This window comes from Lagopus leucura, unplaced genomic scaffold, assembly GCF_019238085.1.
Source record: "Lagopus leucura isolate 7727_CA_CO unplaced genomic scaffold, USGS_WTPT01 Super-Scaffold_100053, whole genome shotgun sequence".
Classification (NCBI taxonomy): domain Eukaryota; kingdom Metazoa; phylum Chordata; class Aves; order Galliformes; family Phasianidae; genus Lagopus; species Lagopus leucura.
This window is the reverse complement of record NW_024962299.1, coordinates 11810-34580: the sequence shown is the minus strand read 5'-3', so window position 1 is coordinate 34580 and position 22771 is coordinate 11810. Positions and strand designations below refer to the sequence as shown.

Genomic DNA, 22771 nt, shown 5'->3' with positions numbered 1-22771 from the left:
GCCTCAGCCGTCCTTCCCGGAACGTGCGAACCAATGTTCACCGGCTGACGCGCCCGTTCCGGCGCGTGGGGAAGCCTGGCTTCGGCCACTCAGTACTTGCCGCTGCCGTGGGCGCGGGATGGCAGGCGTGGAGCTGTTCTCGCACCCCGCGCTTCACACGCGCTACCGAGCTGGGCTCTGCTCCACCGCCGTGCTGGCGCTGCTGCTCATCGCCGTGCTCACCTACGTGCCGCCGTTGCTGGTGGCCTACAGGAGCCACGGTGAGCAACTCCCAGCCCCGCGGAGCCCTGCCCGGGGCCACGCTGAGACTTCGCGCCGTCTCTGCCCGCAGGTTTCTGGCTGAAGCAGAATGCGTACCGAGAGCAGCCGACGGTTCGGTTCCGGTACGAGGTGCTTTTCGTGGCCACCACCGGGCCTGGCCCGGGTAGCTTCCTGGCGTGGAGCACGTTCCCAGCTTTCAACCGTCTCCAGGAGGACCGACTGCGCGTCCCGCTCCTGTCGGTAGGCGGCCCGGTGATGGGCAGGGAGTCGGGGGGCTCCGTCCTCAGTCTCGCGCTATTGCGGCTTCGTTGGCCTCGGACAGGCAGCTTTCATGTTTGGCTTGCAGACGGACATTGCATATTTTCCCAAAGCTAGTTGCTGGCTTTTCTTTCCTGTTTTTTTTTCTTAATTTTTCTTCCTTCCCCCTCCCACCCCCCCTTCTGTAAGGATTATACTCTGAGGCTTGTGGGGGTTTGCAGGTAGCCCCCTGCTTTTGAATGCAGAAACATGCTTTTAAAGCATATAGTCTCTCCCCTGCAGCCATTGTTCCTTCTGGGATTCAGGAGTGGTAGCTATTTATCTGTGAAAGCTCTGTTATGTTTCCTCATGGTTGTGAATTGCTGAGGTACTGGGCAAGAGTGGCACAGAAGCACCGCGAGCCTTGGCTTGCTACCAGGAACTATACGTGGTGTAAAGAAGCTACTAAGTGAGCTGCCATGGCTGGAGGCCATTAAGCATTCACATGGATGTAGCAGAAGATCCAGCATTAAGATATGGATTGCAGCATGCAGGGAAGATGTTTGGAATGGCATAAGACAAAAGAGCTCTTGGAGAGTCATTTCTCTTCCTGTGGAGTGCATGGAGCATTGTGTAACAGAATTAAGGCTGCTTCTCTCTAATCTCATGTCTTTAAAATCAAGCAGCTTTTTATTATATTTCTAATTATGCTGTTTATTTGCTTTCTTTGTATGTACACGTTGCAGTTATGGAAATCTGTAGTTTAACTTTTCTTTGTATTTCTTAACAGGAAAACTCCTCTATTAAAATAAATAAAAGTCTGGTTGCTCCTTTTAGACTAGAGAAGAAGACAAAAATCAAGATGGCAAAATGGATCAGTTGCATTTTAAATTGGAGCTTCCGCTACGACCTACAGAGCATGTAGTTGGTGTTCAGCTAATTTTGATCTTTTCCTACCACCTTTATGTGAGCATTTTTTTTATTTGTTGTGACACATAAACCCAATGTAGTATTTCAGTACTAGTTATGCAAAGAATCTTTGCACATTTGAAATTTCTGAGAGATTTTAGTAACATATCTGATTTTTTTTTTTTTCTGCCGCTATCAGGTCATTCCTGGTTTCTCTGCATGGGGATTGGTTGGCTTTTTTTTTTTTCTTTTTTTTTTCCCCAGGGAGTAGGGCTGATTTGCTTCTGTGTATTCTTTTGATCTCTAGTGTAGCATATAGAACAGAGATGTACAACAATAGATGTTGGAGTTGATGGCATCAGAAAATATTTGAGAGTCTTGCAGTACGCAGAAGTTTGTGTGCTCATAAATACTGCTGTGTCTTGACAAGCAGTTTTCTGAAGTGGAGGGTCAGGTGGCAGTTTAATACATAAAGGGAATGGATGAGACACTAGTGCAGAGAGAATTCTTGGGAAGTATGTGGAAGTAGCAATAGTACAAAGCAGTAAAATGTATTATAGAGTTCAATGAAGAGATAGGCAAGGATATTTTACTAGTAAGATTAGGTTTAGTTTATCGAACAAACTTGCTGAATGCAGATGGAAAAACTTAGCAAGAGCTGCTGTGCTGTGTTTACTCTGAATCACAGAGTAGAAGCCTTGCAGTCCTGAGTTTATGTGCTGAAGTATTAAGCCAGCAATCAATAGCATGTGAAAAGCTCCAATACTAACAGTGCTTCATTTTACGGTAAATATGCAAGTTTTCCTTCAGATTGAGTGGTTGACCAGTGCAGAGAAACAACTTTGTTTGGCCTGTAACAAAGTCTGGGAGTCCTTATCTTGCCTTGGTAACTGAGTATTTCAAAGCTTTTCTCCAGTAAAAGTGTTTAATAATCTTGCTACCTTAAGCATGTTATGGCAAGCCACTGTTTTGTTTTCTGTCATCAGTGTCAAACTGTTGGACTTCACTGAATCATCTGTGGAACTTCAGTTAACAAGATTAGTTAATTAATTAGCAAAGATAGTTCATTTATAAAAGATTATGCATGTTTATTGTTAGACACTCTCTTCTTTAGAATAATGTGATAATTTGAAACATTCATGTCAGCGAAATCCTATCTATGAAGAAATTCTATAGATACAAATTGGTAGAAAACTGTGGGCGATTTCGTTTTTCCTAAATTTTCTGCTTGTGTGTTCACTGTTCCAGAGGATGTCGACATTCGTGATGCAAAGCATGGCTTTTCTTCAGTTTTTTTCTCCTGTACCGGGATCTCAGCTCTATGCGAATGGAGACCTGAAACTGAACCAGAGGCAATTACTTAACCATTGTGGGCTAGATACCAGATACAATGTGAGAACTTTTTTTTTCCTCTGTAAATTTCTCCCTTGTTATTCTCCTGTTACCGTAAATGACCCCTTAATTATTTGCACACATACATAGAGTGGACCCTGTAACTTTTTTGAGCTGTTGTTTATTTGTTACGTTAGAGGGTAGAAGATGTTATTCTGCTGAGATATTCAGTCTAATGTTTGTGATTTCCTTACAAGGCACAGTTACTTTGGCTAAGAAACTCAGTAGAATTACTTTCCTGAAGAGTGGACAAATAATGCAAATGTCTCCTTGTGGTGACAGGTGTCTGTGGTCAATGGCACAAGCCCTTTTGCAAGTGACTATGATCTAAAAAACATCATTGCAGCGTATCGAGATAGAAATGGTAAGCCTGAATGTATAGCTGCTAACCGCAGGACAGCAGCAGTTACTACATTAGTAGCTGTTATTTAAGGATTTGAGTTCTCTATTAAAACTGAAAAGACCATTCACTTGGATATTTTCCTTCCCTGTTTTAGTGACGACAGTATTTTCAGATCCTAACCCCATTTGGATGACTGGAAGAGCAGCAAATACGCCATTTATCGTTAATGCCACTATTCATTACCCAGTGGAAGTTATCTTATATCCTTAGAAAACTACATTAGTGGTGAAATAACTGGATAGTATTATTTGAGCCTTCACATACAGGCCAAATGAACACTACTTTCTTTTAGGCTTGTCCCTAAATTTTTCCTTTTTCAATGAAGTGTATGCTGTATACTTGTTTGCCTATCCCTGCATGTGCATACCCTTACTGTTTTTGCTTGCAAAACCCTTTCTGTCTTTTCCTACAGGGAATGTCTGTTGCTGTTCTGCCTTACTAAAATGATATTTTAAGGCAGTTTCTTAGCAGTTCGCTCTGAACGTCCTTACTAAGTTTTGGTCTGGTTCTTCAATCCTGTAATTGTTGTAACTGCTACAGGCAAATCGTGTTACTGCATTTTTATGACCTAAAGCAAATCAGAAACCTGTATGTGGCGTAGGCTCAACAAATGATAGCCCTGCAGTGAATGAGGCAAATTTGTTGCATGTGCCAACAAAACAAAAAAGCCTTTTTTGCTCCAAAGTAATTAATTATCCTTATGTTCTTTGCTTAGTTTCTCAGACAAGAATAGGCCTGTAATTAGAAAAAAACTTAGAGCACATCCCTCACAACTTTTCTTTACCTGAATTAAGAATTACCAATACCTACTTGCTGGTGAAGTAGAGGCAACATAGGCACTTTCCACAGAGTTGTTCTGGATGTCTTCTATGATAGGCATTCTAGCTTTTCTGTGGTCAGAGGCTTTTTGAGGTTTCTGTGACTAAAGGCTTTGTACTTGTTGCCAAATTGATGTGCCTTTCCACCTCTGAATTCTTTTGTTTAGTTATTGCAGTGAGTGTATCAGAAGTGTCTTCTTTAACGCTCCTTGACTTCATGTAAATATCAGCCAGGATTTTGGGAAATGATTAAATTTGCCTGGATCCAGTATGTCAGCATTCTCCTCATCTTTCTTTGGGTGTTTGGTAGGATTAAAATGTTTGTGTTCCAGAATCAGGTGTTTGCTACGACTCCAGTTTCGCCAATTCTGCCATTGTCTCCGGTATTGTCCTACAAACAGCATCAGTCCTGAGGAAATGCCTGAAAACTTAAGAAATGTGGTTTAAAAATAAGTACCTGCTTTTTTTTCCTCTGTACATTTTCCTTTTTCTTTAGAAGATCAGAACCTTGTAAGTATATTCTGAGTATGTTCTGTTCTTACTACATCTTGTGAATGCTACGTCTTGTCATGAAAGGATGTCATTTTCTTTTTTTGAAGATGTGCGTGTCTCTGTATTTCTGTAGGAACTTTGGGACTGAAGTGTTTAATTTTGAACAGTTAAAGAAGAACTTGGTTTTTGGTGGGTTTTGGTTGTTTTTTTTTTTTTCTCCAACATGATCGCACTTCAAAAAACAAAACAACAACAAAAACCAAACCCCAAACCAGAATTCAGTGAGCTGCTTTTGAATGACCTAAATTTTGTTAAACCACAAAGACTGAAAATAATATGACAACCATCATAATATGAGCTACTTGTACTGTGTTTTTAATCAATTCGTTATTGCGTTAGGATTCAGCTAAGGGCTACTTATATATCCACTTGTGTGCTATAAAAGGGAAAAATATATCTATCATCTATGGGGGATGAGACTGTCACTCTTTTTTTTTTTTTTTTCCCCACGTTTCTGTAACCGTGGTTATAAGTGTCCACTGACTTTGTTATTAAATTTGTTGATGGAAAAATTAAGGCAGATTTGAGAAGCTGGGTTCTAGGTGATGGTATCTGCAAAATTTGTACAGTCATTTACTATTGGCAATATTACTGTAAGCTATTGGGAACATTAAAACACAGAAGCATAGCGTCTCACAAAGAAAACGTTAACAGACTACCAAAGAAACTTCAGAGTTCCAAAGCAAATGAATAATTATTTTCAGAATGTATATGATAATTCAGAATAGAGTAATTCCTGCTGAAAACTGGAAGACTGTTCCTCATTCTTGGAGGCAGGTGGGAAGGATGACTTAAGCCCAGAAAGAGAAAACAGGCAAATTTTTTTGTTTGTTTTCCTTTGGGGCTTATGTTTCTGAATTTGTTACTATTCAATTCTAGCAAAGCAGTTTTATGGCAGGGGGATTCTAAAACATTTCTGGGTATTATTTAATAAAATTCTCTTGAACCATGGTGTAGCTAATAAAGGTGAAAGAATAATTTGCAGAGAATTGTACAGTTTGTCTTTTGGCTGTTGCCCTCCAGAATCTTGGTAGTTAAAAAAAAAAAATCTGCCCATTCCTTTTCACCTTCTCAGAATAGCCATCTTCCCTTGAGGTTTTGTTTAACTTTCTTTGAAACTTTGCAGTCTGGTTACTTCCATTTCTCTCAGCCTTTATGTGCTAGATGGACTCCGTCCCAGCTTTTTCTTCAACACAAGTGCTAATGCCAACATAGGGAGGGCTGTCTTGGTTATCCAGCGCATTTTGTGTTCTTGAAACTTACACAGTTGTGAACTGTAAATTGTTCTATCTGTACTTGCAGGTAAGTATATTTCATTTGAAGTCTCCCATTTGCTCTTTGAATCTCTGAGCTCTGATAGATTATATCATATTCATAACTTGATAGCTTATGAATACAGAAAATTGACTTTGTATCAGAGTGCCCAGTATCAAAGCAGCTGTTAATTGCTTTTTAGCCTTTCCAGGCACTGAAAAGGATAAACGCTGATTCCTGGGAGCTCATTTGCTCAGTATCTGAAATTGGTATTTATAGCTGGTCTGCCATAGTCCCTGCTCTTCTCCATTACAGTTCTGCTACTGCTTATGTGGCTGCAGGAATTAGCTCTGGGAGCTTGTTATGGCAAAGATTATACCAAATGTACTCACTTTATAAGACTGATCAGTTACTGAATGAGTGTGGTATGTAGGATGCACGTGAGCAAGGACTAGAAATATCTGAAGGGACCCTAGAGCCCCATTTTAGGGGGTTGAGTTTTTTGTTCTCTCGCAGCAATGGAATTCTTAGCACTCAAAAAAGGTGAGCAGGAGTTTGCTTAAGCTAGCATCTGGAAGATGAAAGAGGATAGGGGCTGGGAGAGCTGGGGCTCCTCTGGGGAAAAGAGAAGGCTGCAAGGTGACCTGATAATGGCTTTCCAGTATCTAAAGGGAAACTACAGGAAAGAAAGAGAGGCTAGCAGCATCTGTGGTGACAGATCAAGGGGAAGTGGTTTTAGGCTCAGAGAGTAGATTTAGGTTAGATAAGCCTTCTACAGTAAAGGGTGGTGAGGCACTGGAACAGACTGCCCTGTAATGTGGTTGATGCCCTGTCTCTGGAGACTTCAAAGGTGCGGCTGAATCAGGCTCTGGGCAACCTGGTCTTGCTGTAGTGTTTCTGTTTGTTGCAGGGGTGTTAGACTAGCAGGCCATTAGAGGTCCCTTCCAGCTCTGAGGATTGTATGATGATGACAGGACAACAGGGCTAATGGGAGATCCTTTACTATTCTATCCTGTTATAGTCTTCCTTATTAAGTTGTGATAAGTAAGACTTATGAGAGTAACAGTATATGAGATTAGAAATGATGAATAGGTCTGGTTCAGGAAATAGAGAAAACATTCTTCATGTTTTTCTTCAGGACAGACCTGGGGGGAAAAAAAGTGCAAAACAGAACTTAGGAGAACCATGTAAATAAAAGAAACAGATGGCCTAGCTGTAAGGGAGCTTTAAGAAAAAGTGTTTCTTAGAAGGCTACCTCTAAAGATTCTTCCTTTATCTTGCTTAACAACAGTAAATAGAAACACCGCTGCAAATCGACACCAGTAGTTCTGTGTAGCAGAACTGTGTATATAGTTGCCAGAGAGCAATCTAAGCCCTGCTCAGTGATGAGGCCCCAGAGGCGTGCAAAAATGAGTTGGATGTTAGGAAGTGTCTTAGGAAGTGTTATTAGAAAAGTGAAGTTGTGGGTTAAAATTTTTGCACATGAACCAAAGTGGAAATGTAGACATTTGGGTTCCCAAGTATGTAAGAGAATATATTAGGAGGTTTTTTGTTTTTTTTTTTATTTTTTTATTTTTTTAGGAGGTGATATGTTGGGGGGAGTGAAAGCAAACAAAATGCCTCTAGGTCTGTTTAACCAGCCAAGCAGCCTTTTCGTGGCAGCGACCTTGCGGTTCTCTCCAGGCTGCCTTGTCAGCAGCAGGCGAGGGGCACCGCGCCCGAGGCACAGAGGCCCCGGGTTGGCGGCGTCGCAGCAGAAAGCTGCAGGAGGATCGCAGGGCCCTTCCTTGCCGTTGCGTCTGAGCCGCGGGCTGCGGGGAGGCCTCGGCCCCCCCAGTCGGTACCGCGCGGGGCGGGGCGGGCTGCCGGCCTGCCCCCGCCGGGCTGCTCCTCTGCCGGGGATGCTCCGGAGTCGGGGTGGATCGGCCCCTTCCCGGGCTCCTCCCGCTGCCGCGGCACCTCGGCCACGTCTGAAAGCGGCTCATTGTCTCCGCAGGGAGCTCAAATCCGCGGCGGTGCCGGGAGGCGGCGGGCAGGTACGTCCAAGCGGACGGGGGTCCGCGCCGCAGTCGGCGAGCTGCGCGTGCTTCCGCCTCCGTAGGACGGGGCTCTTTGTCGCTATCCGGCGGCACCTCCTTCCTGAGCGACCCGGGTGGTGGGTTTTTAAGGCGGCTCGTGCTGTGAATTAGCAGTGCTGGGCCCGGCCCTGTTCCCGCCTCGGGCGCGGTGCTGCTGCCGAGCGGTACCGGCGGTGCTGTGACCGTGGTGGTTTGTCGGATTATTTATTTTTCTTAATCTGGAGAACGTGGCTGATTGAGCTGAGGGGATTAAACGGTGAAGTCAGGTGCTGTGGAGCGCGTTTTCTGTCGTTCTAGCAGATCCCTTCCCATTTTTCTAACGTGTCAAGCCTCTGTTTCTAGGTGAAAATAACATAGAGCCAAATAGTTTGTCGTTCCTTCTTAGATTTAGTGGTACTTTCACGGGGCACTGCGCAGCGCAGCTTAGCTTGCACGTCCTCAGGCTGACTTTTAGGATGCTATTGTTAACAGCGTCTGCAAAGTCTGAACGAGGTGAAATGCACTTGGTCACCACAAGTGTCTCCGTGATCCCAGTTCTGTCATCCTTGAAAACAGTTAATATTCTCAACAAGGATTTCAAGAAATGACGTCTGCTCAGCTGCAGCTTTGGTTGAGAACGACTATTTCTGAGTAAAATACTAGTGGCAGAAGACACTATATTATCTTCTGCAACACTGCATGGGGAAATAGATTTTGTAGGTCTTGACGTAGTCTTTTGTTCATCAAACTATCTAATTTCAAACTGTTTTGGCTGAAAAACAAACAAAAACAAAAAAAAAATTAAACCTCAATACCTTTTTAAAAATCGTTATTATTAATATAATGTTATGGTCATACCATGAAAACCATGGTATGTTTCATTATACTATGGAGTATTTAAACTTAAACTTCATCATTACCTGGAAGGAACTCCTGCAGTCTGATTTTCTACTAGACTGTAAAAGAAATGATGTCAGATTTCAAAATGTCTGATTATAGTACATTTATTGTGCTTTACTGTTTCTGCTGTTCTACTTTCACTGTTACGTTAAAATAATTAAGCAGGCAACCCTTTCAACTATTTAGCGAAACTATTGGAAAGGTACCAGTGGTTATAGAAGACATCCTCTAAGCTAATCCACACTCCACCCCCCCACCCCCTCCAGCCAATCCTCGTATTGTTGGCAATGCAATAAGCTTTTGCCCTGTGAAGATGCACCATTTCTAGTTTGGGAAGACCACTGGAAAGTGACATTGTGTCAGTAGCGTGATTTATGGCAAGAATTACTGCAATATTGTGTCCTTTTCTTGGATCTGCTTTGTAATGTTCCTGTGTTTTTCACTGTTTCGAGTGGAAAATTTGTTTCTAATGTCAGCTGATGGAAGCCATTCTGGTGGTGTGTTTCTTATACACAGTGATGCGATGTCTTACATCTGAAGTACATAGTGAGTAAACCTGCATAAAATACAGGCTCTCTGGTGAACTTTGCTGTGCTTATCAAACCATGCACAAGCATTTTCCTATTAATTCTATAAAATGCATGTTGGCATTTACTAGTACGATCTTTTCTGCAGTCAGTACTGAAGTATGCCTTGGTGAATTGTGAGGACATAAATTATACTTATATTAAACTCTAATGATTGGTCTGTAAGTCAGCACTTAAAGTATGATGAGCATATAGGATGAAATAATTTTCAGCTAACAAAAGCCTAAGTGTATAATAAAGTGAGTATTCATTTCTCAGTGGATGAAATCCATTCTGAAAGTCTTTTAATGGTATGTTTTTGCATTTTGTGGAAGCTAAAGTAATGTATTTGTAATGCATAAAGACTTCAGCTTAAAAATACTTCATAAATATAAACTATTTTAAAAGAAAGTATGCTGAAAATTTTCTTAGACATAATATGACTGGATAAGACTTCGGCAAAAACAGTTGAGATTCAGTTGCTCAGAACTGCTTTTGGAGAAGAAGGTACTTGTAATTTTTCATTCAGTTATTTCCAGTTCTTTGATTTATTCTAGCCCAATTTTTCAGTCTTTCTGCAACAGATTCAGACCTGTTTGTTCTGACAGTCTTCCAAGCCAGTCTTTTGCCTCAAGCTTAGTGCACTGCTCTTTCTGTCTTTATAGTAATTTTAGTAAAATATAACAGTAGGATCTGTTTTGTTTGTTTTTTTTTAATCTAAAATTAATTTTTATTAATATATTAAGTCTCTTAGGGTTAAATTCTGTAGTGAAAGGAAGTTCACTCAGTAATTATCCTGCTCTCAGACTTCCATAGATTCATTTTCTTGATTACAACATAACTTGTCTTATGCTACAAATAAATACATGTCCCTAAAAGCGCAGGCTGAACAAACCTCCTTGGCTCAAATTATTTTATCCCTACTCCATTTTTATATTGTGTTACATCTGAAAAGTGCCCTGTTTAGATAGCAAGCTTATTGAGATGAGTACTGCTGATTTATTTATGTATTTATTACCCTTCTGATTAAAACTGGGTGGCTTTCTGCACTGGGTCTGGTCTTTCGGTGAATGATGGCAGATGCTACTGGCTCTGCAGCTCAGAATTCTATCAGAGCTGGCTTAAATGATGAGGAAAATCATCTCTTTGCTATCTAATTTGTATAATTAGTTTAGTTTGCAAAATACATAGAAATAGGCATTCTAGAGCATACTGTGGGTTTACCTAGTCCAGGATCCTGCTTCTAGTAGTAGCCATTAACAGACAAACCTGATGAGTGATCTTAACTCTAGACTGTGACCTGACTGCAGCTGTGCGTGCAGATGCTTTTCAGACCATGTTCTGAGCAGTTGCATCAGTTCGTGAAAAGATAATTCTGTACTGGGAATTTGTTAGAATTAGAATTTTGATTATTCTATTTTCCAGAGCTTTCTCCAAGGAAGTACTGTAGTAAAAAAGTCATAGTTTCCCCAAAATCTGAGAACATTGTAACTATTATTAAAATAATTAATGCTTAGCAGCATCCATGTGTATGAAAGCATATATCGTGGTACCAAATATTGTGATACCTCAAGTTTTTCGGAGATGTAAAAGGTGATTTGGCCAATGAGATGGCAGCTGAAGGGTCAGTAACGGTAGGAAATCTGGCTGCTCTGGTGCCTTTTCTGTTTCCACCCTTTGTTTGTTTGTTTATTTATTTATTGCATTCAAGAAGCCTGCTCTAGTAAGGCTGGTGCAACCCCAGGGAAGTGCGGCTGTGAAGCAAAGAAGGGAGAAAAGAAGCAGGAACAAGCTCCTTTGCTCTCCCAAGGGGAGTGTGGGTTTGGCAGGTTGCAGTGCTGAGCTGCAGGTAGAGGAAGAGAGGGCAGGCAAATAGAGAGGCAGCACAGAACAAGGCACAGGCCAGTTTTTCACCTGTTAGCTGACCATGTTTAAGCATGTTGTCCTTCCGTTTTTAAAGGAAGAGCTTGCCTAGTAGCACCCTCTGGTGAGTCCTGCAGGGAAATAAACAGGATCAGAAGGAGCACCCTGTAGTACAAGCTCCTGTCCCTTGTGATTAAGGTTATGATATCATGTAATCTACTTAGTAGGTTTATAAATATTCAGAGTTTTATGGGAGGGTGATCCTTCAAGGTATTCAGCAGCTTTTTGCATTTGTGAGAAGTTGTGAAAGATCTTAGTATGTTATCAAGGTGTACGTTGGAGCAGTGTAAGCTTAATACAGGGTTAAAGAACTGTAAAACTGGAGGACGCTATTGCAAATATAAAAGAATATTTATATGTAAATAGAATTGTGCATGCTTAGTTTGAGAAATTTAGAAATAAAAGACAGTGTTATTGAGAAATTCTTGAACGGAATGCGTGTGTGATCTCATGCACTGAAACACCCCAGGCAACATTGTCATAGATGCTGCATTTTGTTGTGTAATTATTCATTTATTTTTGCAGTCCGCATGTGTGTACATTGCTCAGAAACTTCCCAACTTTCACAAAAGGATAGAAGACTAATCTTAAACACTGAAAATGTGTATTTATTCAGTGCTTTACTTATATATCAGGCTTCCATGTTGTTGCGTTTAGTAGCAAAATTGTGTTCATTTAAAATAGTGTTTATATCCTGATGAGATATTTTATGATGTCATCACTAGCTGGATAGATGTGGGGAGAGCAGTGGGTGTTGTGTGCCTTGACTTTAGCAAAGCATTTGACACGTCTCCTGCCACATCCTTGTTATGAAACTTAGTGTGGGATAGGTGAGTGGACAGAGAGGTGGATTGACAACTGGCTGACTGGCAGAGTCAGAGGGTTGTCATCAGTGGTGCCGAGTCTGGTCAGAGGCCTGTAAGTAGTGGTGTTTTCAGGGGTTGGTGCTGGGTCCCATCTAGTTCAACATCTTCATCAATGACCTGGATGAAAGGATAGAGTCCATCCTCAGCAAGTTTGCTGATGATACAGTGCTGAGAGGAAGGTTTTGTTATCATTCGTTGAGACCTGGACAGACTTGAGAGTTGGGCAGGGAGGAACCTGATGAGGTTCAACAAGAGCAAGTGTAGAATCTTGCACCACGTAACTGCACGCACTGCTACAGGTTAGGCGATGACCTGATGGAGAAGGACCTGAGGGTCTTGGTGGGCAACAGGTTGGCCACAAGCCAGCAGTGTGCCCTTGTGGCCAAGAAGGCCAATGTTATCCTGGGGCGTATTAAAAAGAGTGTGGCCAGCAGGTCGAGGGAGGTGATCCTCCTCCTCTACTCTGCCCTGATGAGGCCACATTTAGATTACTGTGTCCAGTTCTGGGTGCCCCAGGTCAAAAAAACTGGGATGTCTTAGATGGAGTCCAGCAGAGGGCCATAAAGGTGATAAAGGGCCTGCAGCATCTCCTATATGAGGAAGGACTGAGTAACCTGAGTTTGTTCAGCGTGTGGAAAAGAAGATGCAGAGGGGACCTGATAAACATTTATAAATCTCTAAAGGGAGTTGGAAGGCAAATGGATGAGGCTGAGCTCTTCTCAATGGTGCATTGCTATAGGACAAGGAGTAACAGTCTAAAAAAGTTCTGTACTAATTTGCAAAAGAAATTCTTTACAGAAACGATGACGGAGCACTGGAACAGGTTGCCCAGAGAGGCTCTGGAGTCTACTTCTAGGTAGATATTCAAGATCCATCTGGTCACCTACCTATGCAATTCATTGTATGCAACCTGCTTTAGCAGGGGGTTGGGCTAAACGATCTCTTGAGGTCCCTTTCACCCCCTGTGATTGTTGTCATACTGTAAAGAGCTGATAACTGCCTATTTCTACCATTTCATTCACTTAACCTTTCTTTTCAGCTTTCTCTACTAGCACAAAAAAACATTTATTATGTCAAATAGGTTTATATTTGTATTTACTAATCTACATGATTTGCTTTCAACAGAGTCCAGAGAGGGTTAATGTAGGTACCTATTGCTGCAATAAGAAAAAATTAAGTGCAGTTGAATAGTAAATGCTTATATATAAAATGCTCAGTGTGATCTTCACACATAAGGATCTTATTTCCTTTAAATTCAGACTACTAACATACAGTCACAGAATGGTTTGGGTTGGAAGGGACCTTTAATATCATCTAGTTCCAACCCCCTGCTGTAGGCAGGGACACCTCCCTCTGGACCAGGTTGCTCACAGCCCCATCCAGCCTGGCCTTGAGTGCTTCCAGGGAGGCGCATCCTCAACCTGTTCCAGTGTTTCACTACCTTCACAGTCAAAAATTTCTTCCCAGTATCTAGTCTAAATCTACCCTCTTAGAGTTTATAACCATTTCCCCTCATCCTGTCACTACCTGCCTCATAAAAAATCCCTCCCCAGCTTTCCTTTAGGTACTGGAAGTCTGCTGTAAAGTCTCCTCAGAGCCTTCTCTTCCCCGCGCTCTTCTCTTAGCCTGTCCTCATAGGGGAGGTGCTCCAGCCCTCTGATCATCTTTGTGGCCCTCCTCTGGACCTGCTCCATGTCCTTGTGTTGGGGGCTCTGGAACTGGATGCAGTATTCCAGATGGGGTCTTATAAGAGCTGAGTAGAGGGATGGAATCACCTCCCTCAACCTGTTGGTCACACTTTTCTTGATTCAACCTAGGATGTGGTTGGCCTTCTGGGCTGCAAGAGCACACTGCTGGCTCATACTGAATCTTTCATCAACTGACACTCCCAAATCCTTCTCCTCGGAGCTGCTCTCCAGCCATTCTCTGCCCAATCTGTATCCGTGCTTGAAAGTGCTCCAACCCAGATGCAGAACTTTGCACTTGGCCTTGTTGAACTTCATGAGGTTGGCATGCTCCCCCCCTTCTCCCCCCCCCAGCCTGTCAAGGTCCCTCTGGATGACATCCCTTCCCTCTAGCTGCACCACTAAGCTTTGGTGTTGTCTGCATTCTGACTGCTTTCAAGTGAAATCTGCAAAAGTAAGAGCATAAAGGGTTAAGTCCAAAAATCTCTAGTGAAAGGTTGTAAGGAATGCTCAACTCGTAAGTTGGTAGTTCCTTAAATCCCATCTCCATGTAGTCACTCACAGGGCACTGTATCACAGAATCATAGAATTGTAGGGGTTGGAAGGGACCTCTAGAGATCATCGAGACCAACCTCCCTGCCAAAGCAGGTTCCCTAAACCAGGTCGCACAGGTAGGCGTCCAGGTGAGACTTGAACATCTCCAGAGAAGGAGACTCCACCACCCCCCTGGGCAGCCTGTTCCAGTGCTCCATCACCTCACCTAAAGAAGTTCTTGTGCACATTCGTGCGAAACTTCTTATGCTGCATCTTGTGTCTGTCTCCCCTTGTCCTGTCTCCACGTACCACTGAAAAGAGCCTGGCCTCACCACTATGGCCCCCACACCTCAGATATTTATAAACCTGGATCAGGTTCTCTCTCAGTCTTCTTTTCTCAAGGCTGAACAGACCCAGTTCACTCAACCTTTCCTCATAGCAGAGATGCTCCAGGCCCCTCACCATCTTTGTGGCCCTCCGCTGGACTCTTTCCAAGAGATCCCTGTCTTTTTTGTACTGGGGAGCCCAGGACTGGACGCAGTGCTCCAGATGAGGCCTTACCAGGGCAGAGCAGAGGGGGAGGATCACCTCCTCAACCTGCTGGCCACCCTCTTTTTAATGCACCCCAGGATGCCATTGGCCTTTTGGCCACAAGGGCACACTGCTGGCTCATGGCCAACCTGTTGTCCACCAGGACACCCAGGTCCCTCTCTGCAGAGCTCCTCTCCAGCAGCTCATCCCCCATCCTGTACTGGTGCATGCAATTATTCCTCCTAGATTAAGACTTGCTTTTGTTGAACCTCATCCGGTCTTTTTCTGCCCAGCTCTCCAGCCTATCCAGGTCTCGCTGAATGGCAGCACAGCCTTCAGGCGTGTCAGCCAATCCTCCCAACTTCGTATCATCAGCAAACTTACTGAGGGTGGCCACCATCCCCTCATCGAGGTCATTGATGAAGATGTTGAACAAGACTGGACCCAGCACCGACCCCTGAGGAACACCACTGGTTACAGGCCTCCAACCGGACTCTGCACCGCCAATGACGAGCCTCTGCGCTCTGCCAGTCAGCCAGTTCTCAACCCACCTCACCGTCCATTCATCTATCCCACACTTCCTCAGCTTTGTTATAAGGATGTCGTGGGAGACAGTATCAAATGCCTTTCTAAAATCAAGGTAGACTACATCCACTGCTCTTCCCCCATCCACCCAGCATGTGACAACATCATAGAAGGCCACCACACTGGTTGAGCACAACCTCTCTTTGGTGAACCCGTGCTGACTACTCCTGATCACCTCCTTTTCTCCCAGTTGTCTGGAGATGGCATCCAGCACAGCTGTTCCATCACCTTTCCAGGGACAGAGGTGAGGCTGACAGGCCTATAATTACCTGGGTCTTCCTTCTTGTCCTTTTTGAAGGCCAGAGTGACGTTGGCTCTCCTCCAGTCTTCAGAGACCTCACCCATTATCCAAGACCTCTCAAGGATGGTGGAGAGAGGTTTGGCAGTGACCTCCGCCAGCTCCCTCAGCACACTGTAGCCCAAGTGCATGCATCAACTGCTTGTTCCATATAACATTTATGGCCAGAAGCTGCTTCAAATTGCAAGCTTTCACCCTTCTGTAGTTTTGAAAAATGGAGAGTTGTGCTTAACGATCAGCTGGTGCAGCAGCCTACTGTCACCACAGGGTGCAGTGCTCAGTCATTGATAAGGTAGTTTTGATTTCATTAGCCACAGTTGTTAATGTTGCCGCTTACTCCTTTCAAAGGATGGAAACCCTTGTAATTTTAGACAAAGACTGAAATACATTGGAGTGATTAGGATTTTTTTTTTCCATTGGCAGTATTTGCCAGATTCCAAGTAGAGAGCATTCTGTATTTTGAGCAGTTGAGCAGCTTCAAGATTTCTTTCAGCATGAAGCTTTTGCTCCAAATTTATTTCTACTGTGATCTTGCTGTAATGCATTTATTTATTTGTTTCCAACACCTGTCCATCCGCAGATGCTCTTCTCCCTGAATGATGGAACCAAGGAGTGCCAAATACATATGCGTATTTAAAGAAGGGTCTTACTAATGCTAGAGTTTGTACTGTGTGTTATTGTTATTATGCCATAGTATCAACTGCTCACTGTTGTTTTCCCTCTCTTTTTCAGCTTTTTTAATTGCCTAGTGAGAATGGCAAGGATTCGGATTTCTAGCACAATCATTACGCTTCTTGTTATGGTCCAGACTGGATTCCTACTCTTCATGTATGCTCGCTACAATAGCTTCACTCCTCATTCAGAAGAGAAATCGTCTCAAGTCCACATCCTCATCCTCTCCTCCTGGAGGTCGGGATCTTCTTTTGTCGGCCAGCTTTTCAGCCAGCACCCCAGTGTCTTCTACCTGATGGAGCCTGCATGGCATGTATGGGTTACAATGTACCAGAACAGCGCCAAAGTCTTGCACATGGCGGTGCGGGACCTGGTCAGGTCAGTCTTTCTCTGCGATATGTCTGTTTTTGATGCCTATATGCCTTGGAAAAGAAACTTATCTGACCTTTTCCAGTGGGCAGTGAGTCGGGCTCTGTGTTCAGCTCCCGCTTGTGACTCCTTTCAGCGTACTGACATAACCAGTGAAATGGCATGCAAAACTCTTTGTGGACGGTACCCATTCAGCAAGGTGGAAGAAGCCTGTAAAACTTACAGCCATGTTGTCATCAAGGAGGTTCGCTTCTTTGACCTGAAGGTCCTCTACCCACTTCTCACCGATCCATCCCTGAACCTCAAAATAATCCACTTGGTCCGTGACCCAAGGGCAGTTGTAAAGTCACGAGAACAATCAGTCAAAGCATTAGCCCGTGACAATGGAATTGTTCTGAGTACCAATGGCACTAAAGTGGAAGACAGCAAATATAAAGTAATGCAAGAGATTTGTAGAAGTCACGTTCAGATTTATGAAACAGCAACTCTAAAACCACCTAGCTTCCTTAAAGATCGCTATCTAATGATTCGTTTTGAAGATCTGGTGAGAGACCCATTGTCAGAAATTTCAGAAATGTATAAATTTGCAGATCTTAGTTTGACCCCCACACTTAAAAGTTGGGTCTATAACATCACACATGGACAGGGATCAGGAAAAAAAAAAGAAGCCTTCAAAATCACATCTCGAGATGCAGTTAATGTTTCCCAGGCCTGGAGAAATGTTCTTTCATTCCAGAAAATTAAAAAAATACAGGACGTTTGCAAAGGCGCTATAAACATGCTGGGCTATCAGCTAGTGGATTCAGAAAAAGAACAAAGAGATCTGTCACTGGATTTAGTGTTGCCAAGAAGACAAAATCAATTCAGTTGGTCATCGTTCAACCCAAAGAACTAAGCCATTACTTTGAGAGATTAGGGAGGGGAAAAAGGGAGAGTGTATCTATCTGTTTTGCAGTATATAGGTAGTTTGAAAATCCTTGGCTAATGACTTTAATTATCTTCCTGCCTGCTGGTTCACAAAGTAAAGCTTTTTTTTTTTTTCCCCCAAGCTTCTTACACCACAAAACAAATAAACAAAAACAAAAAAAAAAAAAAAAAAAAAAAAAAAAAAATTGTGAAAAATTCAGCAAGATACTTGTGAGATTGTAAATTTGCAACTGTTTGTGCTTTTTTGAGTGTTGTTTTTAAAATATAAATTCTTTCGATAAAAGACATCTTTGTTCATTGATAATAGTTTTGTTCCAGTTTCATACTTAAAATATTCATTGTTTTTGATTCATATAAAGGGATCAAAATACAAACTAATTTGCCTTTTTTTTTTTTTCCCCCTAAGAAATACTTGTCTTTTTTCTTTTGCTTTAAAATTGTTATGCAGTTGTGTATTTTTTTAGGCTTCTTTAAATTTCAACAGCTGGAATAACTGCAGTGGTTCTGTTGTAAAAGGCTCAAGGTTATCTTATTGATAGCTTTCTTAGAGTTTTGCAGTGGCAGATTTTGCAATCAAATAGTTAAACAGAGATGTTGGCAAAGTGCAAAAAGCTTGGGATGCAAAAAACAAGGCGAGAAATCTTTGTTGGAGTTGCTGTGGAAATAGCATGTTAATGCTGTCCCAATTGTGTTTCAGTATTGCAACACAGTAGGCACATGTTTGATTCCTGTGAGAAACACTCGAAGTCAAAAATTTCAGTTGGGCAAGGATCTTAGCGATAGCGATAGTGACAGATTATTCACTATTACAGTAACGGCCGCACGCCACCTATTGGCAACGGAGCGATTGCGCACCGGTCAGCGAAATTCATTCCGTTCGGTGCCCTAATTCGACGCGGGGAAATCTCTCCTGGCGCTCGCTCGTTGGTTGAGCGTCTTAGACTTACAATTTCCCGACGCTGTTGCTATGATACAGTTCTATATAAGGTTTGTTACCAGTCTGTTTCTTTGGTATGTTTTGTACTCTCCCATGGAAATAGGAGGGCAATACAAGTTTCTTAAAGAGCCCAGGCTAAAAGGGCAGGGTGGAGGAACAGAGTTGGGATCAGAGTTTTTTCCTCTCAAATACCAGAGCTGAATCGTACTCCCAAAGGAAAAAGGAGGGAGGAGGACAGCTGTGGAGGTGGAGAGCAGTGGAGCTGGGGAGCAGTTGGCACGAAGCCTCAGGGCGGATGGGCCGCGTCCGTTGGAGGGTCGCTGCACGGGAGGGTCGTGCGGAGCTTAGCTTTGCGACAACGGCGCCGCGACCGAGCTCTAACCGCTGGGATGAGGATCGTGTGGGCTGTAGGCGGGGCGGGAGAAAGACCGCGTACCACTAGCACGACGGCAAAACCGAGGGGATTACCGAGGGTACCCTGAGCCGCGGCCCCGTCTCGGGTACCCCACGACTCCACGGGGTGGCAGCAGCACGGCGGTGGGAGAAGTGCGGTCCGGTCGGGGTCGGGCCGCGATCGGCAGCTCCCGGTGGGAGAGGCGGGCGGGGGTCGCGCCCTGTGAGCGTTCCCGCTGAAGGAGGCTCTGCGAGGTGCCGCTTTCGGGCTTTTTTAAAGGAGAACGAGCGCGGCGAGGTGTGGCATTTCCCGCGGCGGCGCCAGGAGGAGCCGCGGCTCCCTGCTGGTGTTCGGCGGCGTTCCGCGCGGTCCTCGCTCCGCTCTTCACCACGTACACCGAGAGCACGTGCGCGGTGCCCGGGAGCTGTGCGGTGGCGGCGGCCTAGGATGCTTTCCTGTGGTGGTGGCAACGAGTGACCGAGTGACCGGGACCATCACCGCGGTGCCACGAATCTGGTCCATCAGCAGCGGCAGCCCCAGGGGGTTCTCGTGGCCGCCCGGAGGCGGCAGAACGGGGGAGCGGCCGCAGAACGCAGCCGGCTGGAAGCGGGCGGGGAGCCGTGCCGGGGCCTCTGCTGTCACCCGATGCCGTCTCTGGTGCCCAGAGACCAGGTTTGTAGTGGCATACGTGCCTCGGAGTACTGGAGGGGGACCTGCGAGAACATAGGCAAATGACCGCTTCGCAGGTTCCTGGTTAGCTAGAGTCAGGGCAACCCCAGGGAATCGCCAAAAGAGCTAGCAGGAGGGAAGACCAGAGGAGGATTGTAGAGCCTCCTCCCATGAGTCACAGCCTGAAGCACTGATTGAGCAGCTGGGGAAAAGACCCGGTCAGCCCTGGGAGCACAGGTGAAGGCAGTTCAGCCGTGGGGCCAGAAGGGACGGAGCCTGGCTGCAGCTCTTAGACCTCATTTAAGGGCTGACTGCCACGGGGGAAGGGGCTCTGGTTGGAGGTGCCTCCTTGGTGAAGCTTTCCCCTGTGAACCTGCAATCCTCTGATAAGGTGAGCAATCTTCCTTGCTTCCTTTTTGGTGCCTTTCTATTGTACTGGTCCTTCTGTCATCACTTCTCTGTTGTAATGCATTTCCTATTGCATTGATCTGCCCAGTTGCTACACCTAGTAATTATAGGAGCTAGGTGTATACACACTTCATCAGAACTTTCCTAGAGCTTCTCCTATTGTGGCTCCCTTAGGACCTTTACTGAAGCAGGAACTGTCAGAGAGAAATCCAGGAAAGAGCAGTGTTTCTAGAAAATCATGTTGAAGAAAGGCTACTAGCCTCACACAGGTTAGGGAAAACTGCTGATAATAGTTGTGTGTTCTCTCTCTTCCAGGGGTGGGGCTGCAGGCTAAGGTATCCCTTCATCTATGTGGATGTCACTGGCAACATCTGGCTTAGATTTGTACGTCTTTTGTCTCACTCTGTGGGAAAGAGAAGAAGGAGGAATCCTGTCACTTTTGGCAGGAACTACTGTGGTTGAAGGTGAAAAGACCGAGAAGAAGTAAAGCAGGTGAGGTCTGAAATGAAGCTGCTGGAAGATTTTTCTAGCTGCAGACAAGGTGAATCCTATCCCTGTGAGTGAGGAAAGGTACCTCTAAGCAGTCATCAGTTGTCCAGGTCACCAGCATGTACCAGAAGGGAACAGAACCAGGTCCTAAACTGGCCAAAGGGATATTCCATACCATGTGGCATCATGCTGAGCAATAAAACTGGGGGAGTTGGCCAAGGGGAGAGACTACTGCTTGGGGACCGTCTGGGCATCAGTCAGGAGGTAATGTGTATCACTTGCTTTGTATAGCCTTTTACTGTTGTTTTTATTTTTTCTTCCCTTGCTGTCCTATAAAACTGTTCTAAACTCGCAAGTGCTGCTTTTTTTTTTTTTCTTTCTAATTCTCTCCCCCAGCCCGCTGAAGAGGAAGGGGAAGTGAGTAGGGATACAGACAGTGGTGTCGAGTGCACCCTCAGCAAGTTTGTAAACAGCACCAAGTTGGGTGGTGCAGTTGATACATTGGAGGGAAGGAAAGCCATCCAGAGGGATCTGGACAGCCTGGAGAAGTGGGCCCTTGTGAACCTAACTGGATTCAGTAAGGCCAAGTGCAGGGTGCTGCTGTTGGGCCGGGGCAATCCCAGGTATTTATACACACTGGATGAAAACCCCATGAGAGCAGCCCCTGTGGAGAAGGACTTGGGGTGCTGATGAATGAGAAGCTGGACGTGAGCCAGCAGTGTGTGCTTGAAGCCTGGAAGGATGACTGTTCTGGGCTGCATAAAAAAAGGGGTGGCCAGCAGGGAGAGGGAGGTGATTGTCCCTCTCTACTTAGCTCTTTTGGGCCCCATCTTCAGTACTGCATCCAGGCCTGGGACTCCCAGTGCAAGAAAGAGGCAGAGTTCTTGGAATAAGACCAAAGGAAGACCACTAAGATTCAGAGGGCTGGAGCACCTCTGCTGTGAAGAAAGGGAACTGGGCTTGTTTAGCTTGGAGAAGAGAAGGCTGCGGGGAGACCTCGTTGTGGACTTCCAGTACTTGAAGGGAGTGAATAAACAGGAGGGGGAACGGCTGTTTATGAGGATGATAGGGCAAGGGGGTATGGTCAAACTGAGACAGGAAAGTTTAGGTTAGATTTTAGGAGGATGTTTTTCCCTCAGAGGGTGGTGAGGCACTGGAACAGGTTGCCCAAGGAGGCTGTGGATGCCCCATCCCTGCAGGCATTCAAGACCAGGCTGGATGTGGCTCTGGGCAGCCTGGGCTGCTGGTTGGCGAGCTGCACACAGCAGGGGGATTGAAGCTAGATGAGCATTGTGGTCCTTCTCAACCCAGGCTATTCTATGATGACTCTATATCTGAGTAGGAGTCCCTTTCTTTTCTCATTTGTCCAGGGATTTGGAGAAGTGAGGACATGAAATGAATGGTGTGGTTATTCATCATAAGGTTGGGCACATTTATAGGAGAGTAACGAAAAAATCTTTCTCCAGTGTTGTAACTGAAACGTTTGCAAGTGAAATATATGCTTTGCACTGTTACCACTTTATTTGGACTGTGGGCTTCTGCTTCTTCCAGTCTAAGGAGCACGTGCTCTGCCCATAACAGACAAAACAAACAAACAAAAAAACACAATCACAACCTGCAACTCCTGAAAATAGCACTCTCTCCCATTAAATGTAGTCCTATTCCTTGGCTACTTTATGTTCCGTGAAGCAGTAGTAGGGAATCCACTCTGAAGGCTTACAATTTTACATCACTCTTCTCTCCAGCAGCAGCATCTGCCATGTAACCCTCATGTATAAGAGTTGCTGTGTATTTGATTGTTTAGTTAATTTGTTCTCTAGCTGTGTTTCTGAAGGCCCACACTACTTGTGGGGATAGTTTCAAGTGTTTCACAATAACAACTAATAGGATAAATAGGTAATGTTTCACTGTTTCTCTCTTACTGCATATAGCTTGTAAGATGAGCGTGTCTCCATTATGTTTTATTTAGCTGAAGGGAAGTTGGAAGCTGAGCAGCAGAAAGAACCTGAGAATTCTAATTACTTCTCTTTCATTCAAAAACTAAATTAAATGCTCATTTTCTGTTTTCAGTCCCAGTGGTGTTGCTATTAACAGAGGAAGGCATATCAAATCTGTTTGGATTATGAGCACACAAG

At 44.4% G+C, this 22771-nt stretch overlaps 2 protein-coding genes across 3 annotated transcripts; both read left to right on the top strand.

Moving 5' to 3' along the window:
• Nucleotides 1–27: 27 nt before the first annotated feature.
• TMEM231 (transmembrane protein 231) lies at nt 28–5561 on the top strand. The gene is made up of 7 exons (XM_042885879.1): nt 28–260; nt 332–501; nt 1336–1464; nt 2656–2799; nt 3082–3163; nt 3297–3402; nt 4244–5561. The coding sequence occupies exons 1-7, from the start codon at nt 119–121 to the stop codon at nt 4431–4433; spliced, it is 963 nt and encodes a 320-aa protein (XP_042741813.1). The 5' UTR covers nt 28–118; the 3' UTR covers nt 4434–5561.
• Nucleotides 5562–7714: 2153 nt separating this feature from the next.
• LOC122187965 (carbohydrate sulfotransferase 6-like) lies at nt 7715–18020 on the top strand. 2 transcript variants are annotated; one of them, XM_042885883.1, is made up of 2 exons: nt 7715–7862; nt 16504–18020. In XM_042885883.1, exon 2 carries the CDS (start codon nt 16526–16528, stop codon nt 17705–17707), a length of 1182 nt encoding a protein of 393 aa, XP_042741817.1. In that variant the 5' UTR covers nt 7715–7862; nt 16504–16525; the 3' UTR covers nt 17708–18020. The 2 variants fall into 2 exon arrangements, with proteins under 2 accessions (XP_042741817.1, XP_042741818.1); XM_042885884.1 differs by lacking the exon at nt 7715–7862 and having other exon boundaries at nt 16754–16821; nt 16949–18020.
• Nucleotides 18021–22771: the final 4751 nt, after the last annotated feature.

Bases quoted from the DNA above. Each gene is read 5' to 3' on its own strand.
- LOC122187965 (XM_042885883.1), top strand. From the start codon at position 16,526: ATGGCAAGGATTCGGATTTCTAGCACAATCATTACGCTTCTTGTTATG.
- TMEM231 (XM_042885879.1), top strand. From the start codon at position 119: ATGGCAGGCGTGGAGCTGTTCTCGCACCCCGCGCTTCACACGCGCTAC. The intron at 502-1,335 runs GTAGGCGGCCCG...TGCTCCTTTTAG, and splicing joins TGCGCGTCCCGCTCCTGTCG to ACTAGAGAAGAAGACAAAAA. The intron at 2,800-3,081 runs GTGAGAACTTTT...TTGTGGTGACAG, and splicing joins GGCTAGATACCAGATACAAT to GTGTCTGTGGTCAATGGCAC.